Raw genomic sequence first — 24454 nt, forward strand, 5'->3', positions numbered from 1 at the left:
ATATTTAATTAGTATACTCTTGCCTGTTATTCAGATGAGGAAGTACTTTTCTTTAATTCCTCATTTTTGAATGGGCATAGGGACATTTCCAATAGTTAGATTTCTAGAACACAGAATATTCATGTTAATAGCAATAACAGTATTTTCTCCTTTAGTGGCCAAAAATAATTCAGGATACATTTTAGTATAAGAAGTGGAACACAAGACTAATGGTTTTGAACTAAAAAAATTCATGTATCTAATAAAATGTGTCTTGGTCTACGTAAGAATATTCTAATCATAGTAGCATAGATAACATAGCACTTTGTAAAGAAAATTTAAAACAAGGAAAACCAATGTTACACTTCACCAGCATTAAAGACCTAGAACCATTCAAAATACACATTTTATAGGTTTAATTTCATCAGTTAAGGGATCATCTTAAAATGCAGGATTAAAACAATGATCCATATCTAAGCAATCACTCTCCCTCCTCACTCCTCAGACAGGGTTTTGCTGAGATTCTAGGACATCGCACTGTTAAAAGCAACCCTCAGAAGGTTACTGACAAAACTCTGCCTCCTGATGCTGAGTTCTTAGTCATATTTCTAAGAGATCCTCCACAAAAGTTTTACAACTTTGATGTAAATTGTGTTGATTTTAGACATTCAACTGCTATTATTTACCAAGCTCATCAGGATCAGTGTCTGCACTGGAAGTAGCTAATGGAAAACATCCTCATCTAGCTACTTCGTGATGTAATACTGCTTTGTGATGATGCCATGTTCCTTTCATCTCATTCACACTTACATACTTTCTATGCAATACTACTATATCGCCAGAGGAAAGGAGCAAAGGCAGGGCAGGAAAACGTGACACTGCAAAGCTGACCCACGTGGGAAGGTTCTGGGTTTGTACCTTGAGACCTCTCTGGATACACTGGGCACGCATGTACCCATCATTCAGAGTGGCTGAGGTGACACGTGGACTGTGGCATCAAGACCATCATGGAGATGCTGTCTCTGTCTCTCACTCACGGAATAAATAGGGAAATCATCTCAAAAATATGGAAAAAAAAGAAGGGCTGGATTGGGAATTAAGATCCTCTTCCATCTCAATTTCATATCTTAACCCAAATTTATATACCACCTTCTCCAAGCAGCAGTCCCTGATCCCTGTAATCCTGGAGCAATTGATTCCTTGTTTAAACTGTCAAAGTGGTTTATTTATGCCCTTTAAAAGCCTTAATTCCCTTTTATCTTTTATTTTATATGTATGTCATTGGTGTGTGATGTAATACGTTAGAAATTGTGAAATTGTGCGTAAAGATTCTGTCTTATAGACCTCTGCTTCTCAGTGCAAATTAAACTATAATAAATTATGTTTTTTAATTTGATAATAATTTTTTGAAAAGAAAAAACTTATTCATTATTGAGACACACTTTTGGTTTCTACACAAGAAAAATTACCAACAAATCAAGATACTTACAAAGAAAAACATTTAAATACATTCTCAAAGTATTCAGGTAAAAAAATCTATGCCATATGGAACTGAAAGCCTTTCAAAGGCAGAGCCATACTATAAAATGATTTTTACTTACTTGTCTCCAAAAAACTTTCTCCAGAATTCAGCAGCATCAGCTTTTGTGATACGAAAGTTATCTCCCTGGAACTGACCATTGGGAAAGATTGCTTTGATTTCTGCCAGCATGTGACTGAAGATAAGGGACAGTTTTGTAAGATTTCGTCTGTAGAAAGAAGGGAAAAATACAGACAGATAAATACATACATATGCATATATTTAAAGGAAATATATCACAGGACAAAAGTATTTACATATCAACCTAGGAAGGGTGGTTGATCATGAACCTCAACTTAAAATTGCCTCCTAAAACAACATTCATGAAAATATTGTTTATTTGTATTTCTAACAGGCTTCCACATGATTACTCACCCATGCATTCATTTAACGTAAACATGAACAAGATACATTACATGATTTCATAGAGCTCATGAAATGCGAATGATGAACACTTCAAAAACTCTTAATAAAACATAAGTGCTAAAACACAACATAGATAGTGACTATTTCTACCTGGGGGTGTAAAAAATATATATACCATCTGAGGTGACTCAAGGAAGAGAAGACTTTATTTGACAGATGGGAGACCCGGAGTGAAGAGGACAGGAAGGAAGCAAGGGAAGAAAAGGCCCTGGGTCACCAGGAAGGTCAGATGCATTTTTGCACAGAAAAATAAGTCATGACTTTCCCAATGACCTCATATTTCAGGTAGGAATAATATGTGCAGAGGTATGTAAGTAAAAAATAAAACTATTCACATAATATTTATGTCTGGTATGATCAGAACGAGAAAGAAGACGACAGCACGAAATGGCATGGGACAGGATAGGACATGGCACAGACAGGTATCCAGATCAATGGGCAAAACTTTTGTCAAACACACTTGACACTCCTACCTAAATACCAGATTATCTGATGATGGGCTCCAGATACATACATATTTTAAAGTTCCTTGGACAATTTTAATGTAATCTCATTGTTAAGAGGTACTATTATTATGAGACGCTAAAAGCTGAAAATGGATTAAAAAGCCTAGGAGCATGATCAAATCTCTATTTTAGACAGAAAAAAAATAATGATGAATATGAACAAATGGTTTAGAATCAAGATGTAGGTGTCACCTCTATTCTAAATTCCATGTTACATTCTCAGGATCCTGACATGACTTAAAATATGCTTTATACTTCAAAATGATACTATCACCTATGAACCTTCCTACCATTTTTTTTTTCCTTTTTTTTTTTTTTTTTTTTTGGAGAGGTTTTCTGCTATAGGGTGCGTGTGCTTGCCAGAAAGACAGAGAGACAGAGAGAGAGAAAGCAAGAAATTACCCCCCCAGGGGGGATGGCCACGCCGCAATCCCTTCTCCTCCATTCTCCTCTTGGGATCTTGGGCACACACACACATGTGCCTGGCATCATAGCCATGCGCCGGGTCTGAGACTTGACCGTGGTCGACTACATGGGAGTTCAGTGACATAGCCATAACGCTAACTGCTGGTCCCCTTCCTACCATTTCTTAAGTTTAAATACTAATTATGCTAGTCTAGCCTGCCTAAAACTGCTGGCTCAAGACAGTAAAGAAGCCATTAAAACCCCCAAATAAAAACTTTGTTTCTTTGTTTGTAGCTGATCTTGCTGCTTTACATTCTTGTTTACACAAAATCACCAGAATTCAACAGGTAAATGCTATTTTCATTTTGAAGCTCTGGCTAGTTGTGTGTCCTATGGCTTGACTATGTACCCCAAAATTCATGTATTCAATAACTGTAATGGGATCAAGAGGATGACAACTTCATCTGACTACGGTTTTTCCAAGTGGAGCCTTTGGGAGGAGATTGGCGATTGGGTGGCCAGGGCAGTACCTTCCTGAGTCCTGGTGTATATGATAAGAGAGGAAATGAGTCAGGCAGAGGCCAGATGGATACAGACCATGCATTGCTCTGCTTAAGATCCTGCCCTTGGTGCTAGCAGATAGTGTAGTGGCTACATTAGTGGACTCCCACATGGCTGAGCACAGTTCGAGTCCCTGACATGGTGGCTTGAAATTCACACCAGGCACATGTACATGTGTGCCCAAGATCCAGGAAGAAGAATGGAGGGGAAGGGATTACTGGGTGGCTATCCCCATTGGGGGAGAAGGGGTGATTTCTCACCTTTCCTCTTGCTGTCTCTGTCTCTCTTTTTCTGACAGGTGCACATGTCCTAAGACAAACACCTCTTTAAAAGATTAAAAATAAATCACTTTTTTTTTTTTAAAAAAAGATCCTTCCCTCCACCATGTTTTAGCATCACTACAAACTGGACCCTTAACTCCAAACTGTGAGCTAAATAAACGTGCATTTCTTTATAAAATCACTCAGTCTCTAGTATCTCTGTTAACAATGAAATAATGGACTAAGACAGTGTATGTCTGGGGGGTAGGGTGGAGGCAATCCCTGCAGGACCAAAGCAAATATAGATGGAAATGAACAGAATCACCAAACGTGCAACACGTGGAACCACGCACTGTCTCAGCAGGCTCCGTCATTGAAAGTTACAGCTCATATTCCCACTTTTAATTCATATATTTGTATTTAATGACTCTCAGGTATCGAGACAAAAACACGTTTGTTATCAAAGAGATCATATATGTACCTGTCAGTAACATCAATGGGTGTCACTCTTGCTAAAACATTTACAAAAGAAATACATAACTTCCTGAAGATGAAGAGAGAGTAAGTGAAGAGACCCATGACAACTAGTGAGGAAAGTAGGAATGAAAACAATAAAGTATTCGGAAGCCTATAATATCAATAAATTCATCTCCATTGTTTAAAAACCCACATATTTCCATAACCTTTATTGTCTATGAAAAGATTTATGAATAAAGGGACTTCAGAACATAGGTCTATTTTACCATCTAACCGATAACAATAAGCAAACTATAAATTCATTCTGGCTAAATAAAAATGTTCTATCATTTTCTGTGATTTGGCCACATTTCTGTCCAACTTAACCTAATCTGAGTTTAAACTTCTTTTAGTCAGCTGAATCCTTGATACCGATCTGATTTTTTCATTTATGTTACCATATCTTCCTTTAGAGGATGACAGAAAGATACTTGACTTAGCAAATGAAAGTGAATATTACACTGTATCAAAACTTTTGGCCAATACAAACACAACTGACCTTGAAATTTTCAGTTTAAGGAAAGCATAACATCATCCTAGAAAATCTAGAACATCTTCAATTAATGTATTTTTTTTTTGAGAGGTTTTTGCTATAGGGTTCGTGCGCTCACCAGACAGAGAGAAACAGAGAGACAGAAAGGGAGAAATCATCCCCTAGGGGGGATAGCCACGGCGCAATCCCTTCTCTTCCATTCTCCTCATGGGATCTTGGGCACACACGCACACAGGCCCGGTGTGAGTTTTAAGTCACCGGGTCTGGGACGCGAACTGCGGTAGACTACGTGGGAGTCCAGTGACACAGCCATTACGCTAACTGCTGGTCCCAGTTAATGTATTTCTATAGTTAGGGTAAAGAGTTAATTTTATACCAAACTTCCAATTGATACATACAAAACAAAAATCATGATACCTATAATTAGGTGAGCCAACTATTCTTTATTTTTGGAATTCATTACTCTTCTGCCCCTTGTTTATTTGTTCTTTAATCATACCCAATTGTTTTTCATTTTTACTTGTTAAATCTAAAGCCTGAAGCAAATGACAATAACTACCCCTCTTGGATATCTGACCCAATGACTAAGTAGACACTAAATTTTGTAACATAAATAGTAACACTGTATAACTCAGGGTCTAGAGGCTCTATTAAACTCAATACGTATAAAAATGATCACTAATTATAAAATGTGTATATAGTGCCACTTTCTTACTCTTGCAAATGGATCACTTTTTTTTTTTTTTTTACTTTTTGCATCAATTAAAACAATGAAAAGATATATTTTCCCGTTAGTTTTGAAAGAAAGTCAAACTCAGGTTGTTAAACGTATTTGAATGCTTCAGTTTCATGTTACCTTATTTTTCATATTTACCAGAATACATGTTCCTCTGATACATTTTGTATCTATACTTACAAAACTCATGTGCATGCCCACACACATATACCACATATATGTAAGTGATCATTTTAGAAATCTTTCTTTCCTTCTTTCTTTTCTTCCCTTTCTTTCCCTTCCCTTGCTTGCTTGCTTCCTTCCTTCCTTCCTTCCTTCCATAAACAAGAATGAGAGTGAGAAAGACACACAGAGAGACAGTACCCCCAAAAATGTCATTATAGTATGATCTGCTTCCAGCTTCAGCCAGCCCCTAATAATGGGAAGGTGGCCTGGCATGTTTTAGGAGGTGTCCAGTTGCAAAGCCAGAATCTTCCTAGTAGTGAGCCTAGCAGAGTGCTGCATTCCCACTGCATCAGCACCCAGTCCCAAACCCATGACATAGAAGATTGATGGATAAAACTTGCAACCTAAAATAAAGTTTAAAAAGAACAACTAATTCTACTATCTGATGTTATTTAAATTAATTATTATCATAACAAATAGGTTTTCTTTCTCATGATTCTTTTTTTATTGTTGTTTACTATATTTTTCTATTCAGTATGGGCTTTAATTTGCCACCCTGTAGATACCCATTCTTTTAAAATAACCAAGTTTTGAAAATAAGATCCCAAAATACAATCATTGTAACCAGCTAAAAATAGGTAGAAAACAGGCAACAATTATCATCTTTGCTGGTGAAATGATTTCCCTATTTTACATTTGTTCATCCTTAGCTGATTTTCCCTAACTCCGTCTAATTTCCTATAATGCTAAAACCAAAAATTATGACTCCTTAATAAAGGATTTGAGGTTGACTAGTTAAGACTAAGTTTCTGTCATGAAAACTCCCTTACCTCAAAATAACAAAGGACAAAAAAGACAAAAAGTTTGTGTACAACAACAACAAAATAACCTTTTGATACTATTTTAATTAATTTTACATAGAATTTTTAATACTGGTTCTTTCGTTTATGAGAGAAGCTACTTATTACCCCATATCTTTTACTAACCATCACATGCTGAGGCATTTTTACTTTATTCTCTGTGATATTTTATTTATTAAAAATAATTTTAGAATAAAAGTACTCTGAACTATGTGAAGTATATGTCACTGGAAAACTGAAGATTTCCTACCCAGACTTTACCCTCCTGACCCCAAGATCTAGCCAGGACAGGCCAATCACAAGTCATTTGAGCTCTGAGTGGCCCCTTTAAGGGACAAGGACAACTGAAGATTTTCTGTCCAGACATCACCCTCCTGACCCCCAGATCTAGCCAGTTAGAGCATCCTCTGTATTCTCTCTGTCTCTCTCTTTTAATTAAAAAAAAAAATTTAATGTTTAAACTATTTCTTAGCTCTTTGACTCCCTTTTATCTTGCAAATTCTCACCTTCCCCCGCCCCTCCATCCCAGACAGGACTGGCTAATGACAAGCCTTCTACATTTGAACTCTAAGTGGTCCCTTTTCCATGGCATGCAAGTGCACCACAGGGGTTTTCATTTTTTGCTTTCATTTTTTTTTTCTTTTTTTTTCATGTTTTTGTCTTTTTTTTTCCTTGCTGCTTTGTTTTCCTTTTCCTTTTTCTTTTATCTTACTCACTTTTCTGCTCAGCCTCCACAAACTTAGTTTCTAGACAGGTCTAGGCATACAGTAGCCAAATATCTGAATATTTTAGGGTCGGAGAAATCCTCAATTCTCACAGAATATGCTACATAAAGGGAGAAAAATGGTACCACAGAGAGATTGCAGATCACCTCCTCCTGCACATTTCTGAATGTTCAATTTTGACTCCAAAAAGTAGAGAAAAAACAACAAACATATAATCCATCAAATGGCCAGAAACCACCACAGAAGCACAAGAAATGTGAGAAACCAAGAAAATTTCTCTCCCCCCTAGGGAAAAGAGTAACTCTTAGTCCTCCACAGACAATAGAATGGAATTTGTAGAAATATCAGATAAAGAATTTAGAATATTCATAGTGACAAAGCTAACAGAGATGCAAGAGAGACAACAAACTCCAGAAGATCAAAGAGAAAAGAGACAATGAGTTCCAGGAGTTGAGGAAGTTCTTATATGATCTGAAACAGGAAATACACACCATAAACAAAGAACAAAATGGAATTGTTAGAGATGAAGTCTGTAATACAGAAAATCAAAACCTCCCTTGAATGTATTAAAAGCAGATTAGATCATGTAGAAGATCAACTCACAGAAGACAGAACCTCTGACCTAGAAAAAATCACCAAAAAGACAGAAAACAACCCTCCAAAATGAAAATAACATACAAGCAATCCTAGATACCATTAAGATAATCAGTATCCAAGAAGGTGAAGAAACCAATAAGGGCATTGATAGTCTATTCCATGAAATCCTGGAAGAAAACTTTTCAAACCTAGAGAGGCATTCAAAGATCCAGACCCAGGAGATATGAAGGACTCCACATAGAATCAACCCAAGAGGATCTTCTCCAAGGTACATCATAGCCAAATTGATTAAAACCACAGAAAGAAACAAGATACTACAACTGGCAAGAGAGAAAGGCCAAGTTACTTTCAAAGGATATCCCATCAGGCTAACAGCATACCTCTCATCAGAAATAATAAAAGCAAACAATAAAAAAATTTAAAAAAGAAAAAGAAATAATACAAGCAAGGAAAGAAAGAGAAAATATATTCAAAGTTTTAAGTGGAAAACAATTTCAACCAAGAATATTATATCTGGCAAGATTATCCTTCAATATGGGAATTAAAGACAAAAACATTATCAAATAAACAAAACCTGAAAGAATTCCCCAACACCAGACCAACTCTCCAAGAAGTTCCGAAGGGAGAGCTATACCAGGAAAACTAAAGTTGGACACACGGAAATAAAAGTACAAAAAACAACCAAGAGAATGGCCAGCTTAATGGTAGGGGAAAGTTCGGAAAGATCAATAATACCATTGAATGTTAGCCTCCGTTATTTAAATGGAAAGATCATATTACAGTAGCACTACAAATTCACAGAAGAGAAATTAATTCCATGAGACTGAACCGGTGAAGTAGAATTTTATGACTTTTGACTAAAACATTACTAAGTTTCTTTTATGCTTTGTTTTTCAGATTTGAAAGACTTTCTGTTTTTATAGTATGTTCATTATATTCAGACATGTGCTCATAGATATGTATATATCAGCTGCACATGATATTGAAAATATTTAGATTGAGATCTTTTGTGAATCAATAAAATATGAAAAAAAAAAAAAACATGGAAAGCAACTGTAGATACCAGAGACAGTGTGGGAGGAGGGTGGGAAATGGCAGAGGGTGAGAGGGAGGGAATCAAGGGGGTTGGGGTGCAAAATATATAAGAAACAAGAAATGGAAAATTATTTGTTGACAATAATACATATGATAATATCCTCCACTGAGCCAAAAAGTATATGTCACTGTCAGGCAAACTACTGAAGATTTTAATAGCAGGTAATCTTGAAGAAGAGGAGTGGAGTAAAAACAAATGAGAGGGTGAGAAAGTGAAGGAAAGCTAGCTATTAATACACTGAAAACATACATCTAAGAAATGCATCCACGGTATCAAGAATATCTAAGTAGCAATGATATCTCTCTCTTTTTTTTTTTCCTGAATTCAGTAACCTGTATTGTATTTAGGTGATATGAATCCATTTCTCCAAAAGTCAAGTACAATAGCATAGTGGTGGGACCAATGTACCCCAATTGTAGCCATCTTAACTTGATGGGTTTGTATCCAACGATGGATACAAAAAGGGTATCCGGATTTTTGGTAGTTTCTATTAAGTGTGGGAGACACACAAAGAATGTAATCTAATTAGACTGCATGAAGTTCTTGCATTGTTTCCTATCCAAGAAACAGCTGTGTCATATATCAAGGAGAAAATAAAAAGCTTTAAATGCTGAATTAATGAAAACCTTTAAATGACACTTCATCTCAGTGAGGTCTAAAGTTTGTGAGAGTGTACTGCTTTTCTTAGAAGAAATCGGAGATCACTTTTAATCCAAAAACTATTAATAATTTAATTCTCACAGCTAAAAGCTTGAGCATGCTCCTGTTAATCTTTACAAGGTGAAGCAAATTCACTGTAAAAAGAAAGTCAGGACATAAAGAATATAAACAGCTGCACTTAAAATGAGACTCACGTCCAGTGAGAGAGCAATTTCCACTGTATTTCTGACATGGTGTCCTTTAAAATAGGTTTAGAGAGTTACTTCACACTGTTCTTGACCTTGGGAACATTTGGATTCCTAAGTGAGGTGACTAGACTGATGTAAGCCTTGCCTTTCATTTGTCCCTCATGAAAATACAGACTATTATTAATATGGGTCCCAAGAGTCTTAAATAAACTGGATTCTTCCGCACTCCCCTTGCCCAAATGCTTTAAAGTTTTCAATCCCATCTAAAGGGAGTACGAAGTAAACATGAAGGAAGACTGAGAGTCTACCCCCAAGTTGTAAGAGAAATCAGGAGTGTACCCAGAAACAATCTAACCTGAATAGCAGGCAGATGAACAATTTTCAACACACTCCATTTTACTGCTTGGATATTAAACTGCTCAACTAAAAAGAAATTTAGTGAACTAGGCCAATCGAAAAATAAACTTACAAAAACCCAAACTGTACTAAAAAAGTTCACCAAAGAAGTATCTTATATTTTCTTTGCTAACGGAGGCTTCATTCGCTACTAGCATGACTAGGGAAACCTGAAATTCTGACTAAGCGAGATACGTGTTGGATATTCTGATCTCTCTACAGAACTCTTCGACATATTAGAGGAAGAAGCTGTTTCTCAAACTACGGATGTTACTTACAAGAAAATATGTTTGCTTTCCAAAATAAATAGTTGTAAAAAGACGACTTATAAATGCCTTATTTAAGCATAAAAGGCATCAAGAAACATGTCTATCATGTTCAAATGGAATATCCTTTCAGAAGTTTCCAGTTAAGATCATCAGTCATCACAGTGTCTTTCAAAGTTCCAAAACTGCAAACATGGACAAGTGCTTGATATATCCATTCAGTCTTTTATTCCAAAACCCTTTAGTGAGTGCCTACCACATGCCATGCTTGGTCTGGGCGCTAATGATACAAAGATGAAGATGGAAGAATCTTGCTCTTGATGAATGTAAGAGGCTTAACAATCTCCAAAGGTAGAGAACAATGTAGTGGGAATAAAGTTTAGATCGAAGCTGACAAGAGCAGATAATCAATAAGAGAAAGAGGGAGAGTTTATAATTTCTAGGATGACACAGTTCTGACCAGAATGTGGCCCTGCCATAGGTAGATACAGTAGAGTGAAGGTGTTTTTAGTCCAGAGATTTGAGAGCTCCAGGGTTGGATGCGGTCACTCATCTGGATTTTAAAATTTTCTCTGGTGACAAACAGCAGTTAGCATAAAGAGTAATAAACCCTACATCCATATAGTCAATAAAATTTTCCAAATGATTGTTTTAATGCTGGCTATAGTAACTTTTCAGTGATGTCAAGGTAGGATTAATAATAACTCTTGGATGCTTTCAATAAAATGGTTTTATCCAAAACATTTGTTATGAAGCACTACTATAGTATCATATGTCGCTGATAATTTCATCTAGTTTAAAAACAAGTAAATAGGTCTATAGGTATGGGTCTAACATATCTAATTTTTAAAAATACTTAATAAATATAAATAAGTTATTATTTGATTCTACCAACCAATTTATTGGGTTTTTCTATATCACGCCGGTAGGTGGCATAGTGGTTAAGGGCGCTGGACTCTCATATGGCCGACTGTGGTTTGAGCCCTGGGCCTGACGGTTTACTTTCTCACTTTCTCTCTCTCACTCTCTCTGCCTCTCTGGTCAAATTAAAATAAATAAATTTTGAAAACTTAATAATACCTACAACAATAAAGAAAATTCTTTTGTGTTTACTATTGAATCTCTTTTGATTGAATCTAATCTGTAACAAGTATCCTTTTCAAAAGAAATCTTGAAAATGAGGGCTACTCTATTATCTGAGAGGGAAAAAATAATAATTCTTTCAATCCTTTAAGATAAAATACAAGTTCAATAAACTAAATGGAGTCATGATTGCTGAGAGTCACATAGAAGCAACCAGAACATTGGCAAACTTTGTTTTCTTTGGTTCTTTTTCAGCCGGAAAAGAAACATTAGAAATTCCAACTATGAACAGGGGTAAGGTGATAAAAAAAGAGTATCAGCAAAAAAATGAACTAACTTGACCTTGAAACAATAGCAGCAGCAACAGATTTCTTTTTAAAAAAATCTAAATTAACTTTTTCATTATTTGCAGTTCACAGCATAAAATAACTATCCAAATAATGTCATTCGTCCTTATTTATCACTTCTGATCCTGTACCTTAATTTTCAATATATAAGTCAAAAATATGTAACTGGCCAGTTTTTTCCAAGTTCTACCCAAAACCCAGAAAGAAAATTCTTAATTATCTTTATCTGTTTCATTCCCTAGTTCACCAGACTTATCTATTTTAATTGTCAGAGAGCTCATTCACACAAACACATGGGACATAAAAAGAGAGAGAGGGAGGGGAAAAGCACCCTTCTGTGGGGTGTGGGCCCACATGCCTTGTGCTTCACTTCTCCATCCGGTCTGGATGCATGCCCATGTGCCCAGCATGGTTTCCTGTCACCAGGGCTGGGATTCAAACCACAGTTGACCATGTGGGATCCATTTCCCTTAAAACTAGGTCAAAGGGCTGGCCTTATTTATCTTTTTAAATCACTTCTCCATACATCGAAGATGCCTTTTATTTTGTTTTTATTTTATAAATAAAGTGAAAAATTTTTCTGCAGAAGTATATTCCTTAAGGGTTTCTACCATCCATGCGACCAAGCTACCTTTCTACTCTCTCTCACATCACCTCTCTGTGATTTCCCCAAACTGTCTGGAATGATCTCTTGCTAGAGGTTAAGTTATCCTCCAGTCCTCTGATATAAGCCCCCTGCCTCACCCTATTGAACTTGTATATCCAGTGGCATCTTTACCCTACCCTTCCCCATACTGAACTACCACGCCACTGAAGTCCACATCACTTCACCTGTCATTGCACAAACGTTTCCCTGGAAAACATCAGTTATTGGGGCCAGCAGGTGGCGTGGTGGTTAAGGGCATGGGCCACAGTTTGAGTCCCAGACCTGGTGCCTTGCTTTCTCACTTTCTTTTTCTCTCTCTCTTCCTTTCTGGTCAAATAAAATAAGTAAATATAAAGTCCAATAAAAAATTCTTTTAAAAAATCATTTTATATACATACTTTATTTTCTTTTTCTTGGGGCACAAATTGTTGTCCCCAAAGAAAAAGCCCTATGCCTATAAACAGCTTCTTTTTTTTTTTTTGAGAGGTTTTTGCTATAGGGCATTGGAGCTAGCCAGTCAGACAGAGACAGAGAGACAGAAAGCGAGAAATCACCCCCTAGAGGGGATGGCCACGCCACAATCCCTTCTCCTCCATTCTCTTCTCGGGATCTTGGGCACATACGCACATGTGCCCGGCGTGAGTTTAAGCCACTGGGTCCGGGACTCAAACCATGGTCGACTACGAGGGAGTCCAGCGACACAGCCATTACGCTAACTGCTGGTCCCTATAAACAGCTTCTTACACATAATAGATCTATATCCAATAAATATCTGCTAAATTCAAAGACCATACAAGTTTTTTTTAACTATGAATGAGAATTTCTTAACCCTAAAACAGTGCTAGTGATCAGACAGAGTGTATAAAAACAGTTTATAGAAATAACTGCAAGCTAAGGCGTTACATTTTCCAACCTTTTTGAAATGCTGTTTGACCAAAAATCAACTTTGAGAATTACAAATCTGAGACTGAACTCGAAATTGGAAGAAAAAAAATAAAAAAACCTTCGTGAGTTTTGAGATCATTTCTTTTCTCTCCCTTTCGTATTGTCCCCCTTTCTTCATGAGTGGTAAAACAGAATAACAGAAGACAAAGGAAACACATAATATACTACTCACTCGTGTGTGGTCTCTAAAAACTCAAGTAAATGAAACACATTTGTCACACTTTCTGAGGAAGAATAACAGAGCTTCCTATCAGGATAACTGTCCCCTGACAGCTCCTACCTCCTTCTGGCTCTAGCAGTTTTCCTCATGGATATCTCTGTCCCACTTTAACCCTGAGGTCTCGAAAAGGAGCAAATAAAAGGCAAAGAAACCACAGGAGCAAGAAAGAGCTCATCTTTCTGGTGCTTGCTATGCAATACTGACAGAAGAAAACTAAAATCGTAAGACGTATTCTACTTCTTACTTGTTGCTAAAATTACCTTTCTTCAAATGGTTGATACAAATACAGAAATTAAAACAAGGACACATTTGCCAATCAAGTCCCATTTATTTTAGGTATGCTCTCATAATGCTACCAAATCATAACACTGTGTGGGCACTGAAGGGGAATAAAATGAAAGTGTAAAGTACAAACGTAGAAAACGAATCACTGCAAGTCGAGTATCCTTTATCCGAAATGCTCAGGACCAAAAGTATATTGGATTTCAACTTTTTTTTTTCCTATTTTTGCATTTGTATTTTTTATTTCAGAACATTTGCACATGCATAGTAAGATTACGTTGGGGAAGGGACGCAAGTGTAAACATAAAATACACTTATGCATCTTATACACAGCCTAAAAAAAAAGGTATACAATACTTTTGCATGTCACTGTTTTGACTGTGGTTAGACACAGAATTTTCCATGTGTGACATCATGTCAGCTCTTAAAAAGTCTTGAATTTTGGAACATTTCAGATTACGAGTTCAACCCATATACCCAGTACAACCTTAGTTGTAACAAAAAATTAAATATTACATTATAGATAATGTATAAATAGAAAAAAAATGGGTAAGACATTAGTAGTAGTTAATTCTTAGTAGCAGAATTACTATAAATGGGTTTTCTCCTTCTTTTGCTCTTCGAAGTGTCCTAGTTCAACAAGAAACAAAAATGTAATTGAAAAGCCATTGTGCTGGGGCCACCAGGTAGCATGGTGATTAAGGCACTGTATTCCCACATGGTGGACTGCAGGTCAAGTCTTGGACTCTGCGGCTTAAAAAAATCACACTGGGCTCGTATGCATGCATGCCCACAATCCCAAGAGGAGAATGGAAGAAAAGGGATTGCAGCGTGGCCATCCCCACCCCACCCTGGAGGAGGGGGTCATTTCTCACTTTCTCTCTCTTTATCTCTGGTTCTCTTTGGTGAGCACATGCACCATATGGGGAAAAAACTTGGCCACTGTACTGATTTTCTCAGGGCAAACCTGAAATGTGCCTGTAGAAGAGTTTCCAGGCACCCTGTACTGTCTGTCCCCCATTCTCTAAAATATTCAGTGGCAACTAAGCTGCTTTGGCTTTCAATTCAGAAGGCTCCTCGGGTGAGCTCCCCAAAACTACTTCCATGGCCACTGAGTCCCAGTTTTCTAAATAATACTAGTCATTCCTCCATAAGGCATAGCTCACAGATGACCCTAGCATTTTTCCAAATCATTTCCCAAAAGAAAGCCCACTAATTATAACTTCATATTTTTATAAAAAGCAAAGAATGCAAAGTTCAAACACTTAAGTTCACTTTCTGAGAGCAACTCACACAGAATGAAGATTCTGTATCCTTAAATCTCGTTGATGATGTTATCTCCTAACTTTATAATAGTCTCCTAAAAAATGCAACTCAAATTAAATTTTCTTTGCAATAAGAAATCTTCTGATGGGGACCAGCAGATGGTGTAACAGTTACGTTGCTGAACTCCCATGTAGCCGACTGCAGTTCAAGTCCTGGACCCAGTGGTTTAAACCTGACAACAAGTATGTGTACATGCATGCCCAAAACCCCAAGAGGAGAATGGAGAAGGGACTGTGTCATGGCCATCCTACTGGGGGTGGGGAGGTGTGATATCTCACTTTCTGTTTCTCTGTCTATCTAGTGAGTGCATGTGTCCTATAGCAAAAATCTCTCTTAAAAAATGAAAAAGAAAAACAAATCTAATAGTTGCATGGATAAATTAGCACAATACATGTATTCTTTATCACAAAACATCATAAAAGAAAAGCGTAGTTGCACATGACCAGAGGATTCAATCGATCCATTTTTCTGACATTTACCAGATGTATATCTATGTGTGATACAAGTTCAAGAGAGGAGTCTAACTGAAATACCAATGGCCTCACTGAGAAACGCTGTTGCGCAGCATTGATGCTACACTCAGCAGTTTTTTGTTCTGTTTTTCAAAATGAAAAAAAAAAAAAGTTAAAGCAATCATGGAAGAACAGAACTATCATAATCAAGTTCGTAACAGTACAGTTTTACTGGACTACTAAAGAAGTCTCAAACTTCCAGAACATAAGGACAAATGTATTTTTAAGTTTTAATTTTTAAATTTTATTTATTTTTTCCATGAAAGACAGACAGATGAGATGGAATCAGGTACTCCAACAGGGTTCCCATGCTGTGACGCATTCCCAGTTTCAGGCATGCCAGTTGTCCCAGAATACAAACTCAGGACATTTCCCATGAGCCTCCTGTTGCTCCACCAGCCTTGTCTTGACAGATACACGTATGTGCATGTATGCATTTTTTTAAGGTCTAAGCCTTTCTTAAACTGGCAAAAGTTAACCTGGATGTAAATTGTTCTACAGTTGAGGGATGGTGACAGGACCTTCTTAGAAAAGTAGACCCAGAGCTTTCTACATTTCTGGTAACAAGATTATTATGGAAATCCTGGGATGTGGCAGAAGGAAACATGCTACCAGTCTAGCGTGTAAAACACAGACCTGTCCATCACACTCCTCCATGATATGAACAGGAAAGCAAGTTTACCTGGTCCAAAGCTGCTTCTCATAGAAAATGGGGGGGGGGGGATGTGGAGTTTAAGGCCTCATAACATTTTATGGATCTACCATCACTTTCACTGTGGTCAGAGGAGGCGACTACACAGCTCTGGAATTAAGAAATCCATATACTTGGGGCAAAAGTTTTAAATCCATTTTGCAATGTGTAGTTAATATAGAACTCTATGTGTGTGCATGTGTGTGTGTGTGTATGTACACACACACAACATAAATGTATATAACATTTTCAGGTTATACTTTCCTCAAGGGGCCTCAGTCTTGGATTGCAGAAGTCCTGACGTCAGGATGCTAAGTATCTAACATAGAAAACTGAAAACTCCAGTAAGCATATATGCTTTCTATAGTATATCTGGAAGCCTTGGTTTTTATGTTGTTCTTTACTACTAACGGTATCTCTGCCTTTTATTTATTTATTTTTTTTACTTTTTCAACAAAGAAAAATACATGAGTACCATTGCCTTTCGAAACAAAGAAAACCACAAAGCAGCAGAAAGAACTAAAATATAAAAGCCATTTAAAATCTGTGTCATGTTAATAAACAGTAAACACTGAATATTAAAACCATACGAATAACAGACTGTGGTAGAATGCATGCCCATTGGAAACCACATGGTTTAGAAAGCTCACTTCATTTACTTATTCTTGGTGGGGAAATGTGCTAATACATGTTGTAGGAATATTATATTAGCAAGTCTAAGTTTTAAATTTCAATTCACCCAACAATTCAGAAACATCCAAATTCAGAGACTGCGATATTAAATGACGTTCGTTCAATAACATGATGCAAATACTTAAGAATTTCATTGTGATTACAAATATAATTATCTTCTACTACAATAAAATTATCCTTAGTTATTGGCTTTGGAGTTGAAAGAAAAACATATGTAATCATCCGATACCACTGGAGGCAATAAATTACAATAGGTGAAAGTTCTCGTGAATGGCATAGTGGTTACATCATTGGACTCCCACATGGCAACTGCAGTGAAAGTCCAGATCCAGTGGCTTGAAAATCACACCTGCTATGTGTGCGTGAGTGCCTAAGATCCTGGGAGGAGAATGGAGAAGGGATTGAGGCATGGTCATCCCACCTTGGGGGAAACTTCTCACTTTCCCTCTCATTGTCTCTGTCTCTATCTCTCTCTGTCTCTGGTGAGTGCAAGTGTTCTAAGACAAAAATCTCTTAAAAAATAATACTCTAGTTCTAGAGTCAAAACTGGACCTAAATTCAATCTTAAAACACTTAATTACTAGATGACCTTGTACATTGACCTCAGCATTAGTTTTCTTTTCTTTAAAATATGAAATGCAACAGCTCTTATTCCACAGAGTTTATAGAGTACTAAAGATGGCCAAAATGATGTGCTACTCTTGCCAACACGGAGAGGAGATTATTTCCCTTCCCCTTCTATCTGGAGCATCCTTTCACTTGCTTTGACACAGAACAGAATGTGGTAGAAATGACGCTTGAGGTGTGGCCTTACAAGATCTGCAGTCCTCGCCTTTGCCTCTGGTTTAGCTGCCGTGCTGCGAGATCAATCGTCCAAGCAATCATGTAGAAAGGTCCATGTGAGCCACCTAACACTGAAATGCTAGGTATGAGAGTGAGGCTGGTGGACCTTCTAGCTGAACTAGAATTTTCTCCTCCAACATTCTAGAAGTAGAAAACCCATCCAGTAAGCCTACAAAACCATGAAAAATAATAACTGTGGTTAAATTAAGCCACGAGGTTTTGAAATGGTCTGCTATGTAGCACTGGATAATTAGTTTAGAAAGTGGATAAACAGTACACATGTGATAAATACTAGGTGCTATTACTACTATTAGTGCTACTAATTTACTGCTATCATCACCATAATCAATATTGGCAGTTAGCAGGATAGGGCCCTTCTCTCTGCAAACATAAGTAAACAACCATCCTATGGATAAAAATATCAAAATGTTATTTCAAAACTGTATTCCTATTGAACGAAGCATTTTATGTTATTATATTTCCTGTATTTTCTCTTACATTAAAACAAATCAAGCAAAAAAAAAGAAAAACTTTATAGAAGACATTTAGACTATCCTAATTGGAAAGCAGCCTACCCAGATTTGGATCAGAAAGAATTTGGTGCAATCAATTCCCGAAACATATTTACTTAGATAACCACACGATGAACAGAACTGTGAAAATACCATTAAGCTAATCCACTGATTTATACTGACAAAACAACACACTTAATTTCTGCAGTCTTAAATGCTCAGCCAAAGGTAGGGAACCCTGACATTGTATGTGGGTAAAATGTAAACAAAGACATGGTATGCGTATAGGCTTTACGACAGAGGCTTTTAATTAAGCTGCCATTTAAATCATGTGTTTTCTGAAAACAATTTAACATAATGGGATTTGACATGTGTCTAGAAAAGAAATCATCTTGGATGTTGCCTTGCCTAGTTCTATTTAAAGGGGGGTCTCTGTTTAAAAGTCAAGGGCTATTAATAATTTCCAATTTACCAACACCAAACATGTACTGTTTTATTTTTGGTTGTTTGTTTGTTTGCATAATTCCTTTGATTCCCATCTTTACCTGAACAATCATTATAATAGCTAATAGTTTTGAGAAGATATCTCTCTCTGGTCAAGTTAAAATACATGAATAAGTAAATAAAATTTAAAAAAATAAATGAAAAAAAATAGAAACACCGAAGAACAGATCATTGTCACCCTCTCTCCAGGTAAATTGTTTTATGGAAGTGGCTATTCGTAGACTCACTGCTCCAGCAAGATGTGAAAGATAAGCACCCAAACCAATCATCATTATTTCTCCTGGACACAGTGATCACTTAAAACTTACTAGAAATAAGAAAAAGAAAATATTTAAAAAGAACGAAAAACAAGTTCTAATATTTTAGTGAATATTTAAATAATGGGGAAATTTTCATTGTGTATTGAATTATTTCTTGTTTAATTACTGCTCAAGGAACTAAATATGAAAATGCAAGAAAAAAAGGCTAAAAATAATCCACAAAGTTCAAGCAGTAAGCAACACCAGTTAATCTTTTCATTTAGCCACACATCTTAGGCAATACACAGTTTGTTGCTTCTTTCTCTGAAGTCTAGCTTGTTTACACAAACATCAGTACTCCCTGTTTCTAGAATGATTTTATATACATGGAAATTGTGACCTACATATATGGAATTCAAGTGACATTAAAAAAAGTTTATCCATTCACTGAATGTGTTCTGAGGAGCCACTATGAACTGCCACTACAGTAAGGAATGGAAATATAAGATCAGGACCAGTTCATTCCCTGCTGCCTCACAGTCTACAGGTAGCTACATACAAAAACATACCCTTAGAACACAGTGTAATTGGGACCAGCAGTTGACATAATGGCTGTGTCACTGGATTCCCAAGTAGTTGACACCGATTCGAGTTCCAGACCCGGTGACTTAAACTCATGCCAGGCGTGTGTGCATGCTCAAGATCCCAAGAGGAGAATGGAGGAGAAGGGATTGCAGCATAGCCATCCCCCCGGGGGGTGATTTCTCACTTTCTCTCCCTCTGTCTCTCTCTGTCTTTCTGGCAAGCGCATGCGCCCTATAACAAAAACGTCTCCAAAAATATAAGAAAGAACACGGTGTAATTGTACAAATTGGAGGTGCTAAAAGGAGAAGGTACTAAACTCGGGGCCTTCTAGAAATGGTTAAGAAAGGCACAAGGAAGGCAGAAGAACATGCCAGATAAATGTAGCAAGCCTGCGGGCTAGCACTACAGAGCATCAGTTTAGGGCTCTGCGTAGGGAGCTGGATCCCACACGGCCGAACAGTGTGAATTCTTACACTGGTTAGGGCTCTGCATAGGGAGCTGGACCCACACGGCCGAACAGTGTGAATTCTTACACTGGCAGTTTGAAAACATATGCAGGGCATGTGTGTGTGTGCATGCCCAAAGACCAACCCTGGCAGGATGGAGAGTGAGGGGAATGAAGATTGTGAGTGACCATACCACATTGGAGGTGGGGAGCGTCTCTCTGTGTCTCTCTCTCTCTCCCTCTCTGTCAAGTACACAAACTCTCTGGAAATTTTGTTTTTAAGAGAGATTTTTGCTATAAGGTGCATGTGCTTGCTGGAGAGTCAGAGAAAGATGAGAGACAGAAAGCAAGAAATCACCCCCAGGGGGGATGGCTATACTGCAATCCCTTCTCCTCCATTCTCATTTTGAGATTTGGGGTACACAAGAACACGTACCCAGTGTGAATTTTAAGCTGCTGGGTCTGGGACTTGAACCATGGTTGACTATGTGGGAGTCCAGCAACATAACCATTACATCATCTGCTGATTACCCCTCTGGGAATTTTTAAAAAAGAAAAAGAATCAAGCCTGACAGAGGAAGGCATATGGGTGGAAATCAGCTTGGCGATTTGACAGTGTGGGGTCAAAAGTACTGTGCATTGGGAACCAGCAGTTAGCGTAATGGCTATGTCGCTGGATTCCCACGTAGTCGACCGTGGTTCACTTCCCGGACCCGGTGGCTTAAAACTCACGCCGGGCGCGTGTGCGTGCGTGCCCAAGATCCCGAGAGGAGAGTGGAGGAGAAGGGATTGTGGCGTGACCATCCCCCCTGGGGGGTGATTTCTCACTTTCTGTCTCTATGTCTCTCTCTGTCTGTCTGGCGAGCGCACGTGCCCTACAGTGAAAAATCTCTCCAAAAAAAAAAAAAAAGTACTGTGCATTTAGGGGTGAGCTTGATAAGACAGCAAGACCATGTCATACATACTAAGCTACTTCTCAATACTGGTCTGCCCCTTCTATACCAGTACACAGGCCCACTGTCTACCTATACTGCTGGAGGATACAGAAGTCTACATATACAGCCATGATTCCACCAGGGGGCTAAAGGAGGTGGAGGAGTCTATGGGGGAAATACACTTTCAATAAACTGTGACACAAAGTATAACTTAAAACTGAGCAATCCTGGGGCCGGCAGATGGCATGGTGGTTGAGGGTGCCGGACTCCCACATGGCTGACCATGGTTTGAGTCCCGGTCCTGGCAGCTTGCTTTCTCACTTTCCCTCTCTCTTTCTGTCCCTCTCTGGTCAAATTAAAATAAATAAATTTAAATAGAATAATTCTTTAAGAAAAAAATGAGGAATCCTTAGGAAGCTGGAGAGTGGTACAGCAGCAAAACAATGCTCTTCAAGGCGGACTCATGCAAGATCTGTGTTCATCTTGGAGATCTCCCTGAACACACCATGCTCGCATGTATCCGTGAGCAGTTGGGAATGGAAAGAAGAGACCTTGTTGGGGGTGGTCATATCTTTTTTTTCATATGTGCATATGTATGTTCATGGAAGAATAAAATAAACTGAAAATAATAATGGCAATAATAATTAAGAAATTCTTAGATCTTTAGCCAAGGTACAACGTTTTGTTGAATAGATTTCTGTCATAAGACAGTAAGTTTGGACTGTTTTTACCCTGTGTCATGAAATATAATCTAGACTTAACAAATTGAAAAACAACGAAAGAAACAATAGTGCAGAGAGATGCATGCCCCAGAAGCCTGTGCCTTAGGAGCAGATGTTCTGCTTTGGCAGCCTCTCTGCCCCTGGTGTATTACCATTTAAAAGCGTGATCAGAGATCACACTGATGGTGCACTTTAGAAAGATGTGTTTCCATTTAAAAATACCACAGTAACTCCCTCACTTCCAGAAATGATTCACCAGATAAGTATTGAGTGTAGTAAAGAAACGTATCCTTTTTCAGAATCAAAATAGAATACGTCCATCCATCCCACGTTCATACCACAGTACCGGCTGACAAGTCTCTTAGGCAATTCCCTGACAGGGAGACTCCTAGAAACCCTCAAAAATGAACCGCACTTGATTCTGTAGAATACGCTACAAATCTGTTTTTAAGAAAATGGCCTACGATTAAGCACTACCATTTTTCCATTAAACTTTAGAGAGCCCAGATATATTTCCCCTGACAAAAATCTGTTTTCCACATATGTGTTTGGTGTCACACGCATGTACACGGTACCACACAGGATGCCTGCGCATAGCCACGTATAGCCCAGTGGTTTCTGATCAAGCTGAATTTCCAGTGCGCTGGCTGGTAGACTTAAGTTGTTCCTATTGGGTTGCTGGAAAAGTCATGATGCATTTTAACATAGAAAAACACAGAAAAATACACATGGATTTTCTAACAGCGCAGTATTAGTATCTATTATTTTTCACTGTTCTTCCTGTAATACAGCCACCGCATATATACAAGAGGGAATAATAACAGATGCCATCCTCATTGTGAACATCGTTTTCACAGTGAAATAGAAAGGAACAACTAGGGACCAGCAGTTAGCATAATGGCTATGTCACTGGACTCCCACGTAGCAGACTGCGGTTCGCCTCCCGGACCCCGTGGCTTAAAACTCACGCCGGGCGCATGTGCGTGCGTGTCCAAGATCCCGAGAGGAGAAGGGATTGCAGCGTGGCCATCCTCCCTGGGGGGTGATTTCTCACTTTCTGTCTCTCTGTCTCTCTCTGTCTGTCTGGCGAGCGCACGCGCCCTATAGCAAAAACCTCTAAAAAAAAAAAAAAGGAAAGGAACAACTAAACATGCAGAAGGCTAAGCGATAAAGCAATAGCACTTACTTAAATAAACGTCTAACCATAATGCTCAAAATTTGGTTCATATACACAGCACAGACACCACCTCAGAGTTGGTTAAAATGCAGAACCTCAGGCTCCACCCCAAAACTGATGCATCAGAATATGCACTTTAGTAAGTTTCCAGGTGATTAACACATATATTTAATGACCAAAAAGCACTAGTTCCACAGAAACTTCTAAAGAGCCTTTACTTTTCATTGCTCTGCCCCAGGAGCAAATTGAATCTACAGCAGCCGCCAAATCTAAGTATCGAGACCAGAGGATGGAGTAATAGTTACGTCACTGGACTCCCACATGGCCCACTACAGTTGGAGTCCCAGACCCAGCAGCTTGAAATTCATGCCACGCATGTGTGTGCCCAAAATTCCGAGAGGAGAATGGAGGAGAAGGGACTGCAGCATGGCCATCTCCCCGAGGGGTGATTTCTCACTTTCTGTCTCTGTCTTTCTGGCGAGCATATGCACCCTATAGCAAAAATCTCTAAACAAACAACAACAACAACAAAAAAAAATGCTTCTAATTTAAAAAATCGTTCAAGGAGTTCCTCTACTCATCTGTCCCAACCACATATTTGTCAGGCCCTCTCAGGACACTGCTGATGGGCTCAGAGCCTGCTGATGTCACTCCTTGTCTGGAACATCATTGTTTTGAAGTAATTTTTGTTTCTCTTTCAGGTCAGACCTCAAGTGCATCTACTTAGGGGACTTTCGTTTGTCATCCCTCTTGCTCAATTACCCTAGAGAACTGACCCCCGTCCTTGATGGCTTAGCCCTGGGACAATCTGTACTTTCCACGTGTGTAAATATCAGCATCATCAGACTGCTGAGACCTTCATCACCACGTCCCCGTTTGCCCCCACACTTCTATCCTGGATGAAAAATGAAATTCTTCTGATGAGTTAACTTATCGCCAACGATCAGGGAGGCAGCTCCCGTCTCCTGCTTCCCCAGGCTGCAGGCTGTGTCAGGTGGCTGGAAAAGTCATGTACGCTTCTGTTTTTCTCTGCAAAGATGCATCATGAATTTTTCCACAAATCAGTGGAAGATGACCGCACACGTCACTAGGTAAGAACGGCTCATCGGTGCCTAAACTGACAGAGGAGCACATCAGTTTTCCCCTCCACAATCTCTAACAATCACCACTATTCTTTGAGATCCCTAAATATGGCAGAGCATCTGTGGTGTCTAGTTCGAGTCCTATAAGCAGCAAAGAGAGGAATTGTTTTTTAAAGGCAGGGTAAGACCTGCCAGCCAGAGAAATAAAAACCTATCTTCTCCAAATGCACTACGCTACTGTTTCTTTCCCT

At 38.3% G+C, this 24454-nt stretch overlaps 1 protein-coding gene across 4 annotated transcripts in view; it reads right to left on the reverse strand.

The window, feature by feature from the left end:
- Positions 1–24454, reverse strand: part of CBLB (Cbl proto-oncogene B) — a 238663-nt gene that overhangs the window by 129538 nt on the left and 84671 nt on the right. For all 4 annotated transcript variants that reach the window (XM_006146266.3, XM_006146263.3, XM_006146264.3 and 1 more), the window contains exon 4: positions 1581–1727. In XM_006146266.3, coding sequence (XP_006146328.1) covers positions 1581–1727 — 147 coding nt within the window. The remainder of the gene's footprint in view (positions 1–1580; positions 1728–24454) is intronic.

The sequence above is a fragment of the Tupaia chinensis genome, unplaced genomic scaffold, assembly GCF_000334495.1.
Source record: "Tupaia chinensis unplaced genomic scaffold, TupChi_1.0 Scaffold000174_1, whole genome shotgun sequence".
Lineage (NCBI taxonomy): Eukaryota > Metazoa > Chordata > Mammalia > Scandentia > Tupaiidae > Tupaia > Tupaia belangeri.